A 21,616-nucleotide genomic window follows, 5' to 3' on the forward strand; every position below is an offset into this window, starting at 1 on the left:
CAATTGGGTGTTTTTTGTCGAATCTTTGGTTTGATTATTGTACTCCTCTGGTCTGCTATTGGGTATAATATTCTTTATTTCAGTCCGTGTATGCTTACTTTCTAATTTCTTTATTGTAGCATCGAGGGTCTCATTAGTTTTCGTGAGGCTCTGCACGAATTTATGGCAAGCCCTCAAAATTGCGATTCTTAGCTCCATATCCTCCATTTCTGTCATGTTTTTTTGTCTCCGCATCTTTTATGCTTTCTTGGTGCACCCCCTTGTGGTCTCTGTGCGCAGTCTTGTTCTAGCGAAGCCTTAATTGTTGTAGTTAACACTAGAGGGATTTGACCAACAGGCCGGCTGGCGGTGGAAATCAGCTGTGGGAAAACTTCAGTCCTCAGGGGAGGTGCTAGTCCAGCCCTTGCCTGAGGCGGTCGGCTAATGGTTGTACGCAGGGTTTGGGCGGGGCGGGCTCAACAGGGCGGGGGGGGGAGGGAGCAGCTATGGCCGCTCTCAGTCCGTCCCCAGGGGCTCTGCCTCTCTGTCCCCACAACCGCTGCAAACCTCGGAGGGGCCGTAGCCAGACAGTCCCGCTTCTCCCGTTTGAGTCTGGGTCCCTAGAGACTCGCCCTGATCTGTAGCCCAGAGTCTGAGATTCGCTCCTGATTGAAAACGACAATCGCGCCCTCAGCCGCCAGCCCGCTTTGCGCGCGCACCCTCACCACCGCACCGCCGTACCTTTAAATTTTCCACACTGCGCCTCCGCTGAGCGTCGGAATGCTGTTGTTTTTGCTTCTAGTTGAAGAGACTCTCCTCAGCCAGCCTTCCCGTGGTTCTGGTTGATGTCCGCTCTGACTTTTAGTTGTATTTTTGAAGTGGTTGTCCACGGCGGCAGTCTCCGGTGTTTTACCTATGCCGCCATCTTCGATTCTCCAAAGCAAGTGTTAATTATAGTATTAAAACATCTTATAGAGGAATATTTAATACTAGAGGCCCGGTGCATGAAATTCATCACGGGGGGGTGGGGGGGGCGTGGGGGGGGTGGGGGGGCGTGGGGGGGTGGGGGGGGGTGGGTCCCCTCAGCCCAGCCTGTACCCTCTTCAATCCGGGACCACTGGCTCCTAACTGCCCCCCCACTGCCGGCCTGGTTACCCCCAACTGCCTCTACTGCCAGCCTGGTCACCCCCAACTGCCCCCCCACCAGCCTGGTCACCCCTTACTGGCCCCCACTGCCGTCCTGGTTGCCCCACCAGCCTGCTGCTCAGTTGTTTGGTTGTCCCTCACTAACCCCCCTGCTGGCCTAGTCACCCCATGCAGCCTGTTTGGTCGTCCGTTCGGTAGTTTTGGTTGTGACGGTCGCTTTTATATATATAGATCAGGGGTCCTCAAACTACAGCCCACGGGCCACATGCTAATACAAATATTGTATTTGTTCCCGTTTTGTTTTACTTCGAAATAAGATATGTGCAGTGTGCATAGGAATTTGTTCATAGTTTTTTTTTAAAACTATAGTCCGGCCCTCCAATGGTCTGAGGGACAGTGAACTGGCCCCCTGTTTAAAAAGTTTGAGGACTCCTGATATAGATAGTAAGTACACTTGTTTCTTACCTTTATGTTTCTGGACACTGAAGTTATTTATATCTATACCTATCTACATATCTATATATCTATCTATCTATACTTCCACATACAAAAAAAGCATCACTTTATTCTTTACCTGTTTTTTATTATACTAATAAGTAACATATACAACCATATGACAAAAATGTATAAATTTTTCATCTCTTCAAGAGACTAGATCTGTTTGTACAGATCTTTTTCAAAATCTTAGTAGTTTGACAAAAGATGTTCATAGCTTTGGTTTTAAGGCTTCCCACATTTCTTCAGTTTGCTGTCTGGCTACAGCATCTCCAGAGTAGTCAAGACAGTTTGCATTCCACATGCCAATGCCCCGTAAGCTCCAGGTTTGTACATATGCTCTCTTTAAAGAAATGCTCTTCGGGTTATCATACCACACTTGATGAAAACGGCCAGCAGAATCCTATACAAATAAATGAAAGTGGAAATTTTAAGTATTCAGTACAATAAGAGGGAAAACATTTCTTAATTTCAAGGATTCTAAAAGGATACAATGAAATCATAAAAATGTAAGGGCACAGCACCTTCCAGCTCTATGATTGCATGGCTCTATATGTGATACTTGGTAGATATCATTGCTTGTGGCATTTTTACAACAGCAGAGATTACACAAATAAGCCTCCCAATAGCTTCCATTTAAGGTCTTCTCATGCCCTAAGATTCCTTCTTTGCCCTGATCTGATTATCATCAACCAAGATGTATATCTGAGTAACTTGTGGAGTTTTTACGTAAAAGTACAGATTCCAGTTAATTCGTTTGACATAATTAAAACCTTCCAGGGCTAGTGCTCTGATATGTATTTGTTGTTTTGTGTTCTGTGTTCCGTTAGGTAATTGTGATATTCAGCCAAGGCTAAGGAGGATCGCCACTATGGTTCTCTGATACCAACTTACACACTTTTTTTATATTCCCTACAAATGTGCCTAGTTAGGAGCTCAACAGATTCTTTCATTTACGATGCATTAGTCAAATCAAGAGGTAATGGCAATAGACAAGGAAAGTAACTTCTTTTCTAAGTCTTATGGAATTGACCTAAGAGCCTGTCAGGTCCGGACTCCATGGGTGCCTTATGCACACAGCTGACGAAAACCATAAACTAGAAAGTGGTCTTTTGCTCACCTTCTACCCTGTAAAGTCCTTCTTCCCATAACATCTGTCTCTATCTAGCACTGACAATCTCTCTCTTAGAAAGTAAATAATCCGGGGGGCAGGAGGGAGGGGGTTAAGAGATCAACTGAAGGGCTTGTATGCATGCATATGAGCATAACCAATGGACATAAGACACTGGGGGGTAGGGGAAGCCGGGGTATTGTCAAGGGCGGGGGGGAAAAAAAGGACACATATGTAATACCCTTTGTAATGCTTTAAGCAATAAAAAAAAAAAAAAGTAAGTAAATAATCCTATATAATAAAGAGGTGATATGCAAATTGACCATCACTCCAACACACAAGATGGCCACCCCCATGTGGCCACAAGATGGCTGGCAGGTGAGGGCAGTTGGGGGCGACCAGGCCTGTGGGGGAGAGCAGTTAGGGGCGACCAGGCCGGCAGGGGAGGACAGTTAGGGGCAGTCAGGTTGGCAGGGGAGCAGTTAGGCGTCGATCAGGCTGGCAGGGGAGTGGTTAGGGGGTGGTCAGGCTGGCATGCAGAAGCAGTTAGGGACAATCAGGCAGGCAGGCAGGCAAGTGGTTGGGAGCCAGCAGTCCTAGATTGTGAGAGGGGTTCATGATTAGGGAGGGTGCAGGCTGGGCTGAGGCACACACACTCCGCCATGCACGAATTTCGTGCACTGGGCCTCTAGTTTGTTGGATAAAGGAAAGAGAAAAGGAGCGGATCTAGGCAAAAGGGTAGAGGAATGGGGTGGGGGGATAGGAGGTAAAAATAGAATGACCTGTGGTCAAAAATAATTTACTGATTTTATATACATCTTGGAAAAATTTTAAAGGCAGTTTTCAACTAATGCTGGTAACATTTTATTTTAAATGATAGCACCACTGGAATTAGAATAGTCTCCTAAAATAACTTCTTTGAAGAACAACAGTCACTGGTAAATAAATAAGCTATGGAATAGTGAAGTTATAATAGTCTCATTACATACAAGCATATCTTATACTATATCTTATATTCTGTACTTTCAGATATTTAGATCTAGTAACAATTGTAATTCACCATTAAAAGACAACTTGAAGAACTTGTGCCTAAATATAGAAATATTTATTTTTGAAGATTAGGAGCAAATCCAAATGGCTTTGAATTTGCCATCATTCGAGCCAGTACTCTGAGCCTTTTTGACACTGTTAAGAAATTTCAAATGCCTCAAAATGGTGAAGGGTCAAAGGATGAAAAACTGAGTACATGTAGGAGTGATATATATGCATGGTTCAGGCATAAAAGCCTTCAAGAATACTGAGTACCAAGATGAAGCTGCTATTGCTGAGACAGCATAAGAAGGCAGAATGATTCTCTTCAATCACATCAGAAACTTGATTTTGGTTGCTGCTAATTTTACAAGCAACAAAAAGAGGAACAAAAGCGGTATGATTAGATTGTTGTCTGAAGTGCCATGGAATGAATGGTCTTCAAGGCTCATCAAAATGTATTCTGAATTTTAAGACCTTAAAGAATGTGTCTTCTTATTCATGACGGAAAAAATAAGACAGGGATTCAAAAACACTACATCACAGCAACAACTATTATTCTGTATTACATATTTCTAAATTATGTATAATTGGTTACATACAGTCTTTACAAGACATATTCTTGAAACACCCTTCCCCCTGCATGTTCCTAACAGTGCTAGGAAACAAGGTTCTATGTTTTTTAAAAAAAATGATGTATGTACTGTAGCACTTCTCAAATTCTTTTGTATAATGTACATTTTAAATCTCCAGGAGGGACATACAGTATGCACTGTTTTCCAAATTTATTTGGCCATGGTGTGTGTGTGTGTGTGTGTGTGTGTGTGTGTGTGTAATAGTAACAGTTCCTAGAACAGGGTTCTATAAATACTATTTGGCAAAGGCAAGGTTACAGTATGCCATAGATTAATTACTAGGTATGCCCACTAGACTCTAAAGTTTAGAAAACCCTACAATAAAGTTTTCTACATAATCGATATATAGACATGCATAGATATAAATCCATTATAATTTATTAAATATGTATGGTTGGTATCATTTTTTATAAAAGATTATCAGACCATTAGTTAAAATTGATATTCTTACTGGAACTAACTTACATCATATCTTTTTTGGGCTCCTTTTACAGTAACAATCCAAAGTGAAGTCATAGCTAGTACTTAGATTTTTGAGGTGTGAAAAGTTATTATGCTAAAGGTAAATTATGAAAAATATAACTTTTCTTTGCCCCTTTGGTATGGCAATTCCTATTTATCAAATACTACCTGACAGAATTGCTTATCATTCATCCATTTCTTCAAATCTCTGTTATATCTTTAGTTTCTAATTTTAACATTGTTTTTCATTGGTCTCATATCACATAGTTTGACTGAATTGTGAAATAAATTTGAAATGATGCCATTTTCCATTGTAAAGTCCATGATGGCATCTCTTGTTCTCAGCCTCATTCCTTTCTGCATAGGAGCCTCATCAGAGTCTCTATCGAGTTTGAAATGGAGGTTTTCAGAGCTAGCAGCCTATTTTTTCCTAAAGCTTATTAGAAGCCACAGTCTTCATACATATTTGTCAACTATTCAGGAAATCCTGTTTGTTATATGCATGTTTTTATTATACCACCTACAATGACAAGTGGCTCATGAAGAGCAGTTCGACTGTGACCATAACTTGAATTGCTCACCAGGGAAGTCAAGTTCCTGATTAAACAGACTCAAAGACTAGTTTACTGCTATAAACAGCAGTCAATATGTTGTACCGAAAAGAAAACTGATAGAAATTCTCCATATCAAATAGGTAATTATGAAAATATGCAATTACAAAAAGTCTTACTTTATAGTTATAATATGGAGACTTCTGATTTTCATCCCATAGGATTCCAGAAAGAGAACTATTGACTTGCTTCATAATTATTTTATAGGGCACCTGACGTCCTGCAGCATCACTACATGGAGCTCCTCGGAAAGGGACTTTTGCAATGGTACAAACATGATCCTAGAAATGCAGAAATGCTCATGTTAGAAATTATCATTTAAGTATATGTTAAGAGTTAAATCAGAAAATATACTGAAAACTATTTATTAGAAAAAATGTATACTATATAAATGTAGATATGCTGACTATACAGTATGAAAATTAAATTTCATTATTAAATGAAAATATAGAACACTCAGAAACTTTCATGGGATTGAATATTTAAAAATAAACCCTTTCCCTTTTAGTCTCAAAATACTAGTATATTTTAGAAATTCTAAAGTTTATATTCACTATACATAGGATAGTTGGTAAATTCTAAATAGAATATTATATATTACAGCAAGGTCTAAAAATACAAAAGAAAGAGAAAGAAATTATGTAAGAAATGAGCTGTTCTTACCTCCGATAGAGTCAGGCAGGTATAATCATAACCATACCAGGGAAGACCCATTACAAGTTTCTTAGGGTTAATGCCCATCTTGATGTAGTCATCATATGCTAATCAAATAGGGAAAGAAAAGGCATATTTTTTCCCTTCATATGTCTACTAATATATTTATACAAGCCTTGCAGCATCTAAGTTTGTAAAACAGGTACATTTCTGCAAAATACTAATACATTGTTTCTCTGATATTCTGAAAATTATCCCTTAAGAACTACATTATAGTCCTGGCCAGTTTGGCTCAGTGGATAGAGCATCAGCCTACTGACTGAAGGGTCCTGGGTTCGATTTCAGTCAAGGGCATATACCTCGATTGCAGGCTCAATCCCAGAGCATATGTGGGAGGCAACCAATCAATGTGTGCTATCACATCGCTGTTTCCCTCTCTTTCTGTATCTCTCCCTCCCTTCCACTCTCTAAAAATCAATGGAAATATATCCTCAGGTGAAGATTTAAAAAACAAACAAAAAACTATACATTCTAAATCACTTCCTAAACCATTTCTATTAAGTAATAAAACCATGCAAAATAATTAAGATGAAATTAATGCAAAAATTACAAAATTTAATTCTAGAAAGAATGACACTTCAGGAAAGCATACTGATTGTGTCTATTAACTGCTAGTTATATTTTATATTCTCGATTCTAAAGGGTTTTTTCTTTTAAAAATATTTTTTTATTGATTCCAGAGAGGAAGGGAGAGGGAAAGAAAGATAGAAACATCAATGATGAGAGAGAAGCATCTGCCTCCTGCACACCCCACCCTGGGATTGAGCCCTCAATGTGCCCAGACCGGGAATTGAACTGTGACCGTTCATAGGTCAACATTCAACCACTGAGCCATGCCAGCCAGGCATAGGTTCTAAAGTTTTGATAAAGTTCTATAAGTCTTAAACTTTTTGTCTGGGATGATCTCAGAATTTTTTATAGAAAGCACAAGTGTCCCATGTTTTCAAATACCCTAAAAGCATGAATTACAGCTAGGGATGAGAAATGTCCCCCTCTTACTCTGTATTAGATAATCTGTAGTTATAGAAACAAAGAGAAAAGTGAAGAAATTACTAGTACTATGGATCCCTTTCTGCCCAATGCTGCAAAATGTGTTGTTTTTCCACCAAGAGAAGTTCTAAGACTATGTAGAATGTTAAGTAAATTTGCTACTTTTCATACCCTTTGAAGTTATGGTATAACATTCAATAGCCAAGAAAGGGGTGGGTTATTCATCATTTCTGAAACACATTTGATTATGAAACCTTTTTTATTGTCTAAAGTTTTACATATGTCTCCTTTTTCCCCACTTGACATCCCCCCGCCCCAGCCATTCCCACCCCGGGCAAGCCCCCACAGCCCCAGTGTCTGTGTCCATTGGTTATGCTAATGTGCATGCATACAAGACCTTTGGTTGCTCTCTAACCCACCCCCCCCCTGCCATTTGTCTCTGGACGTATTCTTGTTCATCATGATTATGAAACTTTTATTGATAGAGCACAATTATCATCTCTTCCACCAAACAGTTTGGGAAGATTAGATTAAATAATTACTTTTTAATTATAACAGAATTAAATTGTCAAATTTTTAATTATCTGTCCAAACAACTAGGACATGCTAAAATTAGGCCAGGTTCTAAGGTTTTACCTCTATATAAAAAAAGAAATAATTTTTTACTTATTAACCAATCAACAAATCAGTGCCAACTATCTGAGAAAAATTCACTTGAGTCCATATAGTAAGCAACCTTTGATTTAATTGGTTGATGGGATATAAACTAATCCAAACTTTGGAAAGGATCATGCAAAGGCCATATCATATGACTGAGAGGTCAGAAATACTCTTAATTGTGATGCTATACAGGCATACCCTCCTTATTGCTTGTTTGGCAACCTGATGACAGACTCTCCAGCCACAAAATGATTATGACTTCCTTTATTGCAATACTCACTTTATTGCTGTGGTCTAGAACCAAACCTATAAAATCTCCTAGGTATGCATGTAATTTGCAATATAGCATGTACTAATAGTAAATGTCAAATGAGATAAAGCCAATGCTATCAATCATGTGTAGAAGGTATTCACATCATAACTATCTTTGCTATTAAATGATTTAACATTGGTTATTTCAACAACAACAAAAAATCTTGCCAAGTTCTAGATTTAAAAAATACCTTATTTATGTAATTTTGAGAGAAGTGTGTTGACTTGAAGTTAAAACGCTTGAGTTTCAACTATGTAATACTTCATAGCTGTGCAATCAAGATAACACCCTTCATCTCATGTGCAATAGATGATTAATAAATAACATACTTAGAAGATTTCTAGAAGAATTAAATAAAAACTTTAGAACTTTAACATTTTTGTAAACTTTAAAGCTCTCCAAATTAGATGTTTTTCATGTTTCAAGAAAGCATGGAAAAGGTATACAAATGCCTTAGAAATACTAAAATAAGACTTAGTGTTTGAGGCTATGGAATTAATATTAGCAATAAATGATTATTTGGTGTGTCTTACCAGTTATTGTCTGATTATAGGGAGCATTGGCTGCTGCAATACATTCTGACCAGACCTGACTTTGTTCATCGTAAGACATCACAAAGAGAAAGTCACAAGCATCTGCAATTCCAGTATAATTATAGCACCTTCTGTCTATGCACTTTGGAGACCAAGCTACATCAAAGGTTACCTGTGGAGAAACACAAACCATTTTATGTAACAGGATCAAATATGCATATTATGTTAGATGTTTTGTTGACTACATATTCTCATCTGATACTATCCAAGAAAACAGAACTTCTTTCATATATGAATGTAGGGTTGGACACATATGGAACTAGAAAAGGTCCAAGAAACACATTTTTTGCCTACATGGATTGTTCCAGACATATATTTGGACAATATTTTGGATACATGTTTGGATAATGGACATATATTTGCAACCAGAGTTGAATATATATAATTTCAGGAGCTGTGAACTGTGTAGAAGGGGAGTCTTAAACTCAAATGTCTTCAAAGGTTAGATTGGAAACTCAACAGATCGAAAGAAACAGGTGTAATGACAGGAGGGTGTGGTGGGAAAGCAATCGGAAAATAAAAGCAGCACACTAAAATAATTCAAATACAAAAGTTTTTAAAAAATTACCCAGGCTGCCTGACTGGTATGGCTCAATGGTTGAGCACTGACCTATGAACCAGGAGGTAAGGGTTCGATTCCCAGTCAGGACACATACCCAGGTTAGATTAAATAATTACTTTTTAATTATAACAGAATTAAATTGTCAAATTTTTAATTATCTGTCCAAACAACTAGGACATGCTAAAATTAGGCCAGGTTCTAAGGTTTTACCTCTATATAAAAAAAGAAATAATTTTTTACTTATTAACCAATCAACAAATCAGTGCCAACTATCTGATCCCCAGTTTTGTAAATTATACCTGTAATCAGCTATAAAACACCACTATTCTTTAACTGTAATGTTGGAATAAACCCATCATAATAATGCAATTGTAAATCGGGCTCCTACTTCCAGGCCAGTCATCTTGTACCAACATATGACTGACCAATTTATCCTGCATAATTTTTAAAAATATATTTGTATTGATTTCAGAGAGGAAGGGAGATGGAAAGATAGAAACATCAATGATGAGAGAGAATAATTGATTGGTTGCCTGCTGAACACCCTCCACTGGGGATCAAGCCTGTAACCAAATTAAATGTTTTTCATGTTTCAAGAAAGCATGGAAAAGGTATACAAATGCCTTAGAAATACTAAAATAAGACTTAGTGTTTGAGGCTATGGAATTAATATTAGCAATAAATGATTATTTGGTGTGTCTTACCAGTTATTGTCTGATTATAGGGAGCATTGGCTGCTGCAATACATTCTGACCAGACCTGGTTACAGGCTTGATCCCCAGTGGAGGGTGTTCAGGAGGCAACCAATCAATTATTCTCTCTCATCATTGATGTTTCTATCTTTCCATCTCCCTTCCTCTCTGAAATCAATACAAATATATTTTTAAAAATTATGCAGGATAAATTGGTCAGTCACATGTTGGTACAAGATGACTGGCCTGGAAGTAGGAGCCCGATTTACAATTGCATTATTATGATGGGTTTATTCCAACATTACAGTTAAAGAATAGTGGTGTTTTATAGCTGATTACAGGTATAATCAACTAGAAATGAATAAATCACTTAAATGGTCCAATTTTATGAAAATATTCCAATAAAACTTGAGTGATAAATTATCTTCCATTTTGAATGGTGAGCCAGTCTTCTACAACAAGTCCATTTGCCTTAACCAAGTAATAATTAGCCTTATATGTGAGCAAATATTCTAAGGTTTCATTAAAAGTTCTTATTTAGGCTCTCAGTAAACCCACTGATTAATTATTACAAATGATTGAGATACTTTAGTTAAAATTTTTACACTTTGGCCAATTTATTCTACTATTACTATTTTTAAGACTTTCTCAAAGTTCTCTCAATAATTCTCTGAATGTTAACACTAAAGGAAGCTCTACCAAAAAAAAAAAACCTTATAGGTTATAAGGCAAAATTTTACTTCTTGGACCCTGCTTTATTGCTGCTTCCTATTATAAAATGCGAGCTATACTATTATAAATATATTTCAAATCCCTTTTGTAAGTCCTTACCTCTCCCCTAAACATTTAATAGTATTTTCACCTGGATTTCATAGTTAATCTCATATTTTTGAGAAGGCAATATTAATATTTTAGACAAATCGAAAGACTGGTTCAAGTGTTGGCTCTGCTTAACTAGGTCTGTGTAACTTAAAACATCTGTGTTCCTACCTATAAATATGAGGATGTAGAAAGAACTCTTCAGGAGCATTTCTAGCTCTTTAATTCTCAGACCAAAATTCTGTAATCTTAAATTATCACATTTCCCCAAAAACACATTTCTCCTTCCAGACTCTATTGTATTGTAATATCTCTCTCTCTCTCTCTCTCTCTCTCTCTCTCTCTCTCTCTCTCTCTCTCCCAATTTTAAGAACCTTTCTGACTCTTCTTCTCCATACCCCATTGCTAATCTCACATTTTCCTTTCCTTCTCATAATTCTTTGGCCTCTTCCTTTCCATTAATTAATTCAATAAACATTTGTTGAGTAGTTGCTGAGTGTTAAGGTTATCCCATCATCCTGATCCAAACCATAAATCCTATTATTGTATTATTGGATTAATCCTTACTGGTCTCCCTTTCTCCTCTAGAAATTTTACATACTGCTGTACAAGTCTTCTCCAAGCACTTTCTACACATGTAACCTGTTACTTACAGAATATAATGCATAGTCTTCAATCTGATATTCTTGACCTTCCACAATCTGGCCTATCTTGGCAACTGTACTTACCACTAATCTACCTAACATGAATTTGACATAGAAGCCCAAATTGTTCTACTTGCCCCTCAAACATGGAAATAGATAGTCTTACTGTTCAATCTCTTCCTCCTTGACCTCTCACTATAGCTTAATCAGCACTAGCAAGTAGGTTATTTTTTTCACTCACCAATTCTAATTTATTAATAAAAGCAATGTAAAGAATGTGGGGAGCCCTGGCCAGTTGTTCAGTGGTTAGAGCATTGGTCCTTGGACCAAAGGGTTAGGGGTTCGATTCCCAGTCAAGGGTATGTACCTCCTCCTTCCCTTCCATTCTGTCTAAAAATCAGTGGAAAAACATATCCTCAGGTGAAGATTACAAAAAACACTTAAAAAAAACAAAAACAAAAACCCTGATGATTAAAGTAAATGAAACCATAAAAAAAAAAGAAAAAAAAGAATGAGGGTTAAGTCTTCGATAGCAAAGTATGTGAGGAGAGGAATCTGGTGGCCTGCATACCAGATATTTGTTATTCTAGGTCTAAATTGTACTAATCTGAAAAGCCGATTTCCACACAGATCAATCCTTATATCATTTATTAATTTCTCAATAATTCTCAAATGCCCAAATATACCAGATATACCAGAATCACTTTGCACAACTTGATAAACATATAGTTCCTAGGCTCTATCCCAGATCTACTGAATCAATCACTGGGGATATTTTTAACAAGTATTCCCAGGTGATTCTGAGATAGGTTTAGAATCATTGGTTAATATTATTTACATAATACATAACATAGAATATATTTTACATATATATAAAACATATATTTTCTAGTTAACTATATTTAAAAATTGTGAAAGGCAGGTATCCTTCATTCACTTGATAAATAATTTTTAAGATTTTGTTAGACATGTTTAAAAGAGCTGGTCTGTGTCTTCAAAAAAGCACTGTCTAGGCCTAATATTCCTTTTAGTTTTGTTGAGGTATAATTGACAAATAAAATTGTAATATATTTAGTGTACAACATGATGATTTGATATGCATATATATTATCAAAAGTATTCCATTATCAAGTAATTAACACAACCATCACCTAACATATTTACTTTTTTTTTATTGATGAGAGCATTTAAGTTCCACTTTATAAGCAACTTTTATTTATACAATAGTAGAAGCCCAGTGCATGAAATTCGTGCACTAGCGGGGGGGGGGGGGGTCCTCAGACCGGCCTGTGACCTCTCATAGTCCAGGAGTCCTTGAGGGATGTCTGCCTGCTGGCTTAGGCCCACTCCCCGGCAGTCGGACATCCCTCTCACAGTTCAGGACCCACCTGCTTGCTGCTCCTTGCCGCTCGGCTCGCTGCTCCTTAGCACTGCCACGGAGGTGGGAGAGGCTCCCACCACCACCACTGCACTCACCAGCCATGAGCCCAGCTTCTGGCTGAGTGGTGCTCCCCCAGTGGGAGAGCACTGACCGCCAAGGGGCAGCTCCTGCATTGAGCACCTGGCCCCTGATGGTCCATGCACATCATAGTGACCAGCTGTTCTGGTCGTTCCACCATAATGGTCACTTAGGCTTTTATTATATAGAAGATGGCATTATCAACTATAGTCAACATGTTATATAGTAATCCTCAGGCTTTATTCACCTTATAATTGGAAGTTTATATCCTTTTACCAGACTCTCCTTATTCCTCCCAGCCCCTGGCAACCACCTACTCTCTGTTTCTCTGAGTTCAAATTGTTTCTTTAAGATTCCACACCTAAGTGATGCCATGCAGTAATTGCCTTTATCTGTCTGGCATATTTCCCTGAGCAGAATTCCATCCAGGTTATTCAGGTAGTGTCTCTAATGGCAAGATTTCCTTCCTTTTTACTTTTTTTCTTTTTGAGAAAGAGAAACATCAATTTGCTGTTCCACCATCTACACATTCATTGGTTGATTCTTAAATGTACCCTGATGGGGGACCCAACCTGCAACCCCAGTGCATCTGGAGGATGCTCCAACCAACTGAGGTACCTGGCTAAGGCTTTCCTTCTTTTTTAAACCTGGGTGATATCTCTCTCTCTCTCTCTCTCTCTCTCTCTCTCTCTCTCTCATCATATTTTCTTATCCATTCATCTGTTGACATTTAGGCTGTTTTCATCTTTGCTCTTATGAATAATGCTCCAATAAACATGGGAGTACAGCTATTTCTTTGAGTGATTTTGTTTTCTCTTTATATATTAGTTCTATTTAATTTCTTGAGAAATTAATTTTTGTGGTGGTTGTACCCGTTTACATTCCTACCAATAAGTAACAAGGTTGTATGTTTATTGGAATTTATCCATTTCTTCTAAGTTACCTAATTTGTTGGTGTACATTTCTTATGATCTTTAGGATGTCTGTTTGATCAGTTGTAATGTCTCTTCTTTTGTTACCAATTTTCATTATTTGAGACTTTTTTATAGCCTAACTAAAAGTTTGTCTATTTTATCTTTCAGAACACCTCAGCTTTTAGTTTCATTAATTTTTTCTATTGTCTTTATAGTCCATTTCATTTATTTCCACTCTGATCATTGTTATTTCCTTCTTCTACTAACTTTGAGCTTCATTTATCCTTTTTCTAGTTTCCTTGAAGTATAAAGTTGGGTTAGTAGAAGGCTTTCTTCTTAATGTAGGCATTTATCAGTTTAAACTTCCCTCTTAGAACTTCTTTTGCTGCGTCCCATGAGTTTTAGCATGTTACATTCTCTTTCATTTGTCTCAAGATACTTTTATTTCAATTTTGACTTCTTCTTTGTCCATTGGTTGTTCAGTAGCATACTGTTTAATTTGTACATATTTGTGAGTTTTCCAGTTTTCTTCTTGTAAGAGTTAAGAAGTCTTTTCTATCAAAATTATAATTTAGATATTAACTCCCCTCATCTCCTGGCAGGTAGTTAACAATCTAATAAGTAACCAGACTGGCAAACATTCCTGAAGAAGAAATAGTTTGTCCCATTCCCCAACAGACATTCCATCTCCTTCCTTATTGTGCTGCTTTTCTCAGATTAGACATTCAAGCTAGAATTTGAAGCCACGCCTTTCAGCCAATCTGGGTACAGCACAGTAGCTCTTCAGGGAAGGAATAAAAGGAGAGCAGAATCCTCATTGTGTGTGCCTGCCCTCCACGTTGCTGGTGCATTGCACCTGTCTGCACAGAAGTAAACTTGCCTTGCCTATCCACTTTCAGGTGTTTGTCTCATTTCCACAACAACGTTGACAAGCATTTCTAACATTCTTATAATTGATTTCTAGTTTCATACCATTGTGGTCAGAAAAGATACTTGATATAATTTCAGTCCTCTAAAGATTATTAAGATGTGTTTTGTGGCTTTGAGAAGGCTAAAAAGGCTAATTCCAATGTAACCCTGATATTTAGCAGGGGGTGGGGGGTGGGGGGGAGCAGGGGATAGCAATCTGAATCTGTGCCAGAAAGCCCAGTATACATTCTTGATAACCTAAAATTAAGTCACTCCCCCTTTCCCGGAAATTGGTCTTGCAAGACCTGTTACCTAAATGCTCACGTCTTACAGAGGCCATAAACCATGACACAACCCCTGGAGGGGGGTTATTAGCACTGGTGCCAGGCTTGGCTCTTAGGTATGGTCTCAAGACCTGCAACACCTGGGGCTTTTTGCAAAGCCTGCTAAAGGTCTGGAAGTCCCATTCCACATTTGGGGGACAAAGACACCAAAAGGGGATAAAAGAGGGGCTTCCACCATATTGGTTTGCTCAGAATTTGAGAGGCAACCTCCTCTGAGTCTGTCGGCGTAATAAAGCTGTGTAACTGCATTTCTCTAAGCATTGCTTGGTTTTTCTCTGGTCTTCTACAATAGTCTAACATATGCTCTCTCCTGGAAAATGTTCCATGTGCACTTGAGAAGATGTGTATTCTGTTTTTGTTGGATGGAATGTTCTGTGTATGTCAGTTAGGTCACTTTCCTCTAATACAGTTATTTTTAACCAGAGCGCTGCAAGAATTTTTAAAATATGCAATACCTGATGATTTAGTCAGGGGCACTGACCTTTTTTCCCCTAGATTGTCAAATAAAGAAATGACAACAGCCAACACAACAACAGCCTTTCAGCATGAATGCCCTGTCTTGAACCATAAATATATAGGTCATATAATATAGCTGCATCTTATTGGTCATGTCCCATAATAAGGTTGCATCTGATTGGTTAATTCTTGGTACCAGAAATCCTTATATACAAGTATAGGAACCTGATTTTTTAAAAAGTCACTTTGAGCAAAAAAGGTGGGTAATTATTATAATTTTTTTATAAATCAATCAAAATTATACCTATTTTTTTTCTGTCAGATTAGCAAAAATATATTTTTTGGTGTGCTACAGAGTTTATATGCGCCGTGAGATGAAAAGGGTTGGAAACTGCTGCTGTAACCTGTAGTTTCCTTATTGAAGTCTCCCTAGTGATTATCTGTCTGCACAATCTGTTATTAGAGCTAGCTAATTATTGATGGGCAAGGAAGCAAAGGGGGAGACATTGTTGAGCATATTCAGCTGGGAAGCAGAGGCCTGTTTGCTTCACCAGGAAGCTATAGCTTCCCACTCCCCCCAGGAACCACCAGTCCATTGCCCAAAGATCACTGGGGGAAGGGATAGAACAAAGGGGAAGTAAACACAGGGGCAATAAAATCAAAATGGCACAGTGGGAGGTGTTCACCACAGAAGCCTGTCAGTCTATTCTGGGAAAAAGATCACTGACTAGGGCAGGGGTGGGCAAACTTTTTGACTCGAGGGCCACAATGGGTTCTTAAACTGGACCGGAGGGCCGGAACAAAGGCATGGATGGAGTGTTCGTGTGAACTAATATAAATTCAAAGTAAACATCATTACATAAAAGGGTACGGTCTTTTTTTTTTTTTAGTTTTATTCATTTCAAACGGGCCGGATCCGGCCCGCGGGCCGTAGTTTGCCCATGGCTGGTAGAATCTCCTAGCCTAGTAGTTCTTAACCATAATCACCTATGAAACGCGTAAAAAATATGGACTCTGGGCTCACTTAAACCATGTGAATAGTAATCCCTGGGAGTGCGTTCCAGTGTGTATGTGTGTGTATGTATGTGCGTGTGTGTTTATGACTAGGTTTGCGAATTACTAATCTGGGGCCACATTATCCTTTGTTACCCATACATTGTCTGGCAAGATGCCCTGTGCTATGATCTGCTCTAATCGCACTCATTATGGCAGAGGGGATGCACTCTGCCTTTTGTCATATCTCTCACTGATTCTGTGGAGTCAGTCCTTTGAGCCTTAATGGGCCTTGGGTGCTTTACAAAGTAATTCAGTCTATGGAGCAGCTGCAGTACCTCTACGCTAAGGCAAGAGCTGTCTGTCCTGCACCGGAGAAAGCAGGGTCTAAGCAACTTAGCCCTTCCTGATTCTTTCTGATCCCTTTGCCTGGCTAACAGTTCCAGTCCTGCTGCAAGGTTAGAAGGTGGTGCAATCCATGTTGTATCTTGATGTACATAGAGAACAGACTTATCATCTTAAAATTCCTTAGAACATTTAAAATAAAACCTCCAAAGTTCCAGAAATATTTTCTAGGATATAAGTGCTGAACTTTTTTCTACTCAATTACTATAAAACAGATTCTATTAATTATACCTTCATGAATACATCTTGATAAGGAAATTTCGGGATTTCCAAAGCACATCAAAGGAATTTTTACCTGTGATCCCTCAATTTCACGATGGAAAGAATCTGTAGTTTCTTTGACTAAAGCAGTTAAGGCATCATATTCAGGTGATGGACAAGTAACTTCTTGCTCTATGTCTATATTAATTCCATCCATATGTTGTGTTTTGGCCAAATTAACTTGTTGAGCTATCCAGGATGTTCTGAAATGAGGATTAATGATATCCTTTAAGGACACATCTCCTGTGAAATCAATACACACATTTTGTTCATATATGCTTTTCACAGTTTAATGACATTTACTTCACAACCCCATTCCAAAGAGATCAAAATGTCCTTTAAACATCTCATTATTTTGGAACTCTAAGCTCCCAATTTAAGTCTTCCAAATGAAGTAATAATATACCAAAATAATAAAAAGTTATTACTCATTCATCTCCAAAGTAACTGTTATGAGTGATTAGTAAAATCATTCTCAAAGTAGAAGCAGAAATTGTGGACTATGACTAGCTAAAGGTCATCATGCTAATTAGGAGTCACGTTCTGCTCAAAGTGATGCAGTGGTTTATTTAATTCCTTAATAATATTTGTATTTGTGAAATGAATTACACAGTATGTAAGAGTTTAGGATGCTAAAAAATATACCAGATGAACATGAAAAGGGAATTTTTTTAAAAGGCAGAGTAGCAAATGATGCAAGTAAACTTACCAATTGTCTGGAGACATCTGGTAAAAACTGGCACTCACCTTTTAGCACTACTCTGGCTCCTTTTGAATGAGCATAGCACATAAGTTCTGAGTCATATTTTCCAAAAAGTGCCACAGTTGTAATCTGTGACCAGTCATAAGATTTCCAAGTTTTGCCACCAACATCAAACACAAAGACCTGTTAGGACAACAGGGATAAGCAAGTACCATCAAACATCAAACATATGCTAGGCACTGGGGGCACTGGAAGTACAAGAGTGAAAAAGACATGGGGGGTAGGGTCCCAATGTAATTGGTGGCAGGGGAAACTAGCCAGCCTGGAAAGTAGGGAAGTGTAGCTAGGAGGAGATAGTAGCAAGTGTCAAGGCCTAGAGGCAAAGAGAGCATGGTGGTTGTGTAACTAAATACTGAGTACGGCTCTCACCTAGAATTTGTTTTTTGTTTTTACTTCTGATCTCCAAAACTGTAAGGAAAAAAAAGTGTTGTTTTAAGACACTGAGTTTGTGTTAATTTGTTATAGAGGCAATAAGAAACTAATACATTTAAACCACATTTTTGCTATAGAACAGTTGCTATAAAATTGAGTTAAACATTTCAGGAAAAAAATTAGAGTTTTCTTACGAAAGTCCTTCATATCAGATGAATTAGAATCACAGAGAAGTGAAACTGTTCTGTTCATGAACGATGATGACTGGCCTAGCATTTAGATTGCGACAGCAGGGACAAACCAGCGAGTGGCAGGCAGGATTAAATCATAAAAGGCCTTGAAAGCCCTCTTGAGAAATTCGTATTTTATCCAGAGGGAAAGCATTTAAAGGAGAAGTCACACATTTATACTTTAGGTCTTTATTTATGTATGCATTTTCGGAAAATCCCTTCAGCTGAAGTGGAAATGGATTCAAGAGAGGCTAAAATTGGAGGCAGAATGTCTAATAGGGAAGCTGTTGGAAGAATATAGGCAAGCGATGTTAGTGACCTCAGCTAATGTGGAGCAGCAAAGGTGAGATTAATGAACAGATCTGAAAGATCCTAAGGAAGCAAAATTAACAGGACCTTGTGACTATTTGACTGAGTAAGGCAAGAGAAAAAGAGGAGGATATATATATATATAATGTTTCAGATAGGAGAGATAAAAACATCAATGGTGAGAATAATTGATCGGCTGTCTCCTGCATGCCCCCCACTGGGGATCAATCCCGAAACCTGGGCATGTGGCTGATTGAGAATTGCACCAGGACCTCCTGGTTCATAAGTCGATTCTCAACCACTGAGCTGTACCGGCCAGGTGATATTGCAATTCTATGAATGATTTTTGGGGAACCTGATTTCTTAGAATAGTACTCAAGTTAAATTCTGAAGTAGATGATGTTATGTTTCTCCAGTATTTTTACCCCACAGATAATTCTAGAAGCACAGAAGGCCCACTGATTACTTATTATTTTATCCCAAATAAGGTGTTAATTGATTCAGCAAATACTTATTGAATTCCATCCAGTAAGGTATAGGAAGAGCATATTGCTAGGCATTAGTGACAAAGAGGTTAAAAAGAAAGAACAGGTCCTTTATTTAAGTACAATTGTGGTAAGAGCTACATGGGAATGCCGGGGCCCATGGTAGCATATAAAGGGACCTGCTTCCCTACTTGGGCAGGAAAACTTCACTGAGGACTACACACTTGGGAAAGGACTGAAATCTGGGGGATGATCTAGACAGAATGGAGACATACCTATGGACAAAAAAAAAAAAAAGCATTCTCAACAGAGGAAAGAAAAGAGTGCAAAGATGTCAATCCCTCAAGAGAATTTGGAATTTATGGAATCAAAAGAGAGTCAATGTGGCTAGGACACAAGATCCTGTAAGTACATAGAATCAGATGAATCTAGTAAGGTGGCAAGATCAAGTAAAGCTTTGGAGACCAGAGAGGATTTTGCATTTTATCCTGAGATCAATGGGAAACCATTAGAGCAGTGGTTCTCAGCCTTCCTAATGCCGCGACCCTTTAATACAGTTCCTCATGTTGTGGTGACCCCCAATTTCATTGTTACAAATTGAACATAATTAAAGCATAGTGATTAATCACAAAAACAATATGTAATTATATATGTGTTTTCCGATGGTCTTAGGTGACCCCTGTGAAAGGGTGGTTGGACCCCCAAAGGGGTCGCGACCCACAGGTTGAGAACCGCTGCAGTAGGATATTTTAAGCAGGGGTGGAGCCTAAGATGTGCTTAAAGAAATAAGAGAGGGGAAGAGAAGGATAGCCTATCCTATATAATAAAAACCTAATATGTAAATTGTCCCCTGGAACTGGCAATGGCCCCTACATTATAAAACAATGCTGTTTGGACTAAGCCTTCCCACCTCTCAGGTGTCCAATTCCCTGTTACGTTAGGTGCAGTCAACAAACTCTAAGCAATCAGGTTGTTTTCATGTTGCCTCTGAAACAGTTGGATTAAAGTTGTCAAATTGTTAGGTGAGTAGAAAGAAAATTCACTGACAGACCTATTTTTACCCTCCTTCTTGGGTGGTTTTGAGGGGCCTAAAGGAAAGGGGTGGTGGGTAGAGGAAAGAAAAGGTAAGCAAAACATTCTGCTCTCCAATGTACTGTTGGAGTGCAAAGATTCAAACTGAACCCTCATATTCTCTCTCTCTCTCTCCCCCTCCTCTCCCTCTCTCTTGTCAATCCTCACCCGAGGATATTTTCCCATTGATTTTTTAGGGAGAGTGGAAGAGAGAGGGAAAGAGAGAACATCTAAGTGAGAGGAACACACATTGATTGGTTGCCTCCTGCCAGCGCCCTGGGCTGGGGAGAAGCCTGCAACCAAGGTACTTGCCCTTGGCCCGAATTGAACCGGGACCCTTGGTCCGCAGGCCCGCGATCTATCCGCTGAGCCCAATTGGCTAGGGTTGAATCCTCGTTCTCCTGAAAACCACGGGATGTTGCTGCTTAGGGAACGTCTCATTATCCTAGTTCCTTGCTTGCAAGCACTGCAAGCGACACAGCCGGATAAGGAAAAAAGCTTGTGTTTGGATTCGGATCTGGGTTTGAATACTTGCTGTGAGACGTGGGAGGAACTACTCCATCTCTCTGAGCTCTAGTTTCCTCATTTAAAAGATGCAGGAAATTCAGAAATAGAAAGGTCCCGGGCAAGTAAGTGGTCAAATTGGTTTCAGCACCCGCACCACCTCTTTTTAGGGCTCAGTTCGACTCTAACGTCTCTTTGAGATTGGAGGACCAGACCCCGAGGGGCAGGGAGAGGCACCTACCTCGAAGTTGGGGCGGTTGCGGATGGGTTGGCACTGCGCTGGATCCTGGCACGGGCAGCTGGCCGCGGACCCGAGCGGCTGCAGCAGCGGCCACAGCAGCAGCAGCAGCAGCGGAGCGATCCCAGGGGCGCTGCTCCCCGGCCGGGCGAGGAGGCGCGGGAGTCTGTGCGACGCTCCGGACATGCTGGTGGGTCACCCGCGCGAGTGGGTTCCTCGGGCCAGGCCGGAGGGGCGGGGCCTGCAGCTTTGGTTCAGGCGGGGTGGGCGGTGCTCCGTGGGAAGGGGCGGGGCGGGAAGGGGCGGGGCGTTACCCTGGCTGGGTGCCTGGGCAGCGTGTAGTATGGAGGCCGCTGTGAAAGGGGAGCCAGGGCCTCTGGTCACAGGTGACCAGTTGACTCAAGTAAATATCAGCGCTACCTTTTATGTCCCCACCAACACGCTGCAG

At 39.3% G+C, this 21,616-nt stretch overlaps 1 protein-coding gene across 1 annotated transcript; it reads right to left on the reverse strand.

Moving 5' to 3' along the window:
• Positions 1 to 1,672: 1,672 nt before the first annotated feature.
• On the reverse strand, positions 1,673 to 21,404 carry CTBS (chitobiase). Its single transcript, XM_070403393.1, has 7 exons — positions 21,172 to 21,404; positions 17,944 to 18,082; positions 17,231 to 17,439; positions 8,679 to 8,850; positions 6,132 to 6,229; positions 5,588 to 5,749; positions 1,673 to 2,023 (listed from the first exon to the last, which is right to left on the reverse strand). Exons 1-7 carry the CDS (start codon positions 21,352 to 21,354, stop codon positions 1,832 to 1,834), a joined length of 1,155 nt encoding a protein of 384 aa, XP_070259494.1. The 5' UTR covers positions 21,355 to 21,404; the 3' UTR covers positions 1,673 to 1,831.
• Positions 21,405 to 21,616: the final 212 nt, after the last annotated feature.

The sequence above is a fragment of the Myotis yumanensis genome, unplaced genomic scaffold (genome assembly GCF_028538775.1).
Source record: "Myotis yumanensis isolate MYYU_CA2020_CCGP unplaced genomic scaffold, mMyoYum1.0.hap1 SCAF_2, whole genome shotgun sequence".
NCBI classification, from domain to species: Eukaryota; Metazoa; Chordata; class Mammalia; order Chiroptera; family Vespertilionidae; genus Myotis; species Myotis yumanensis.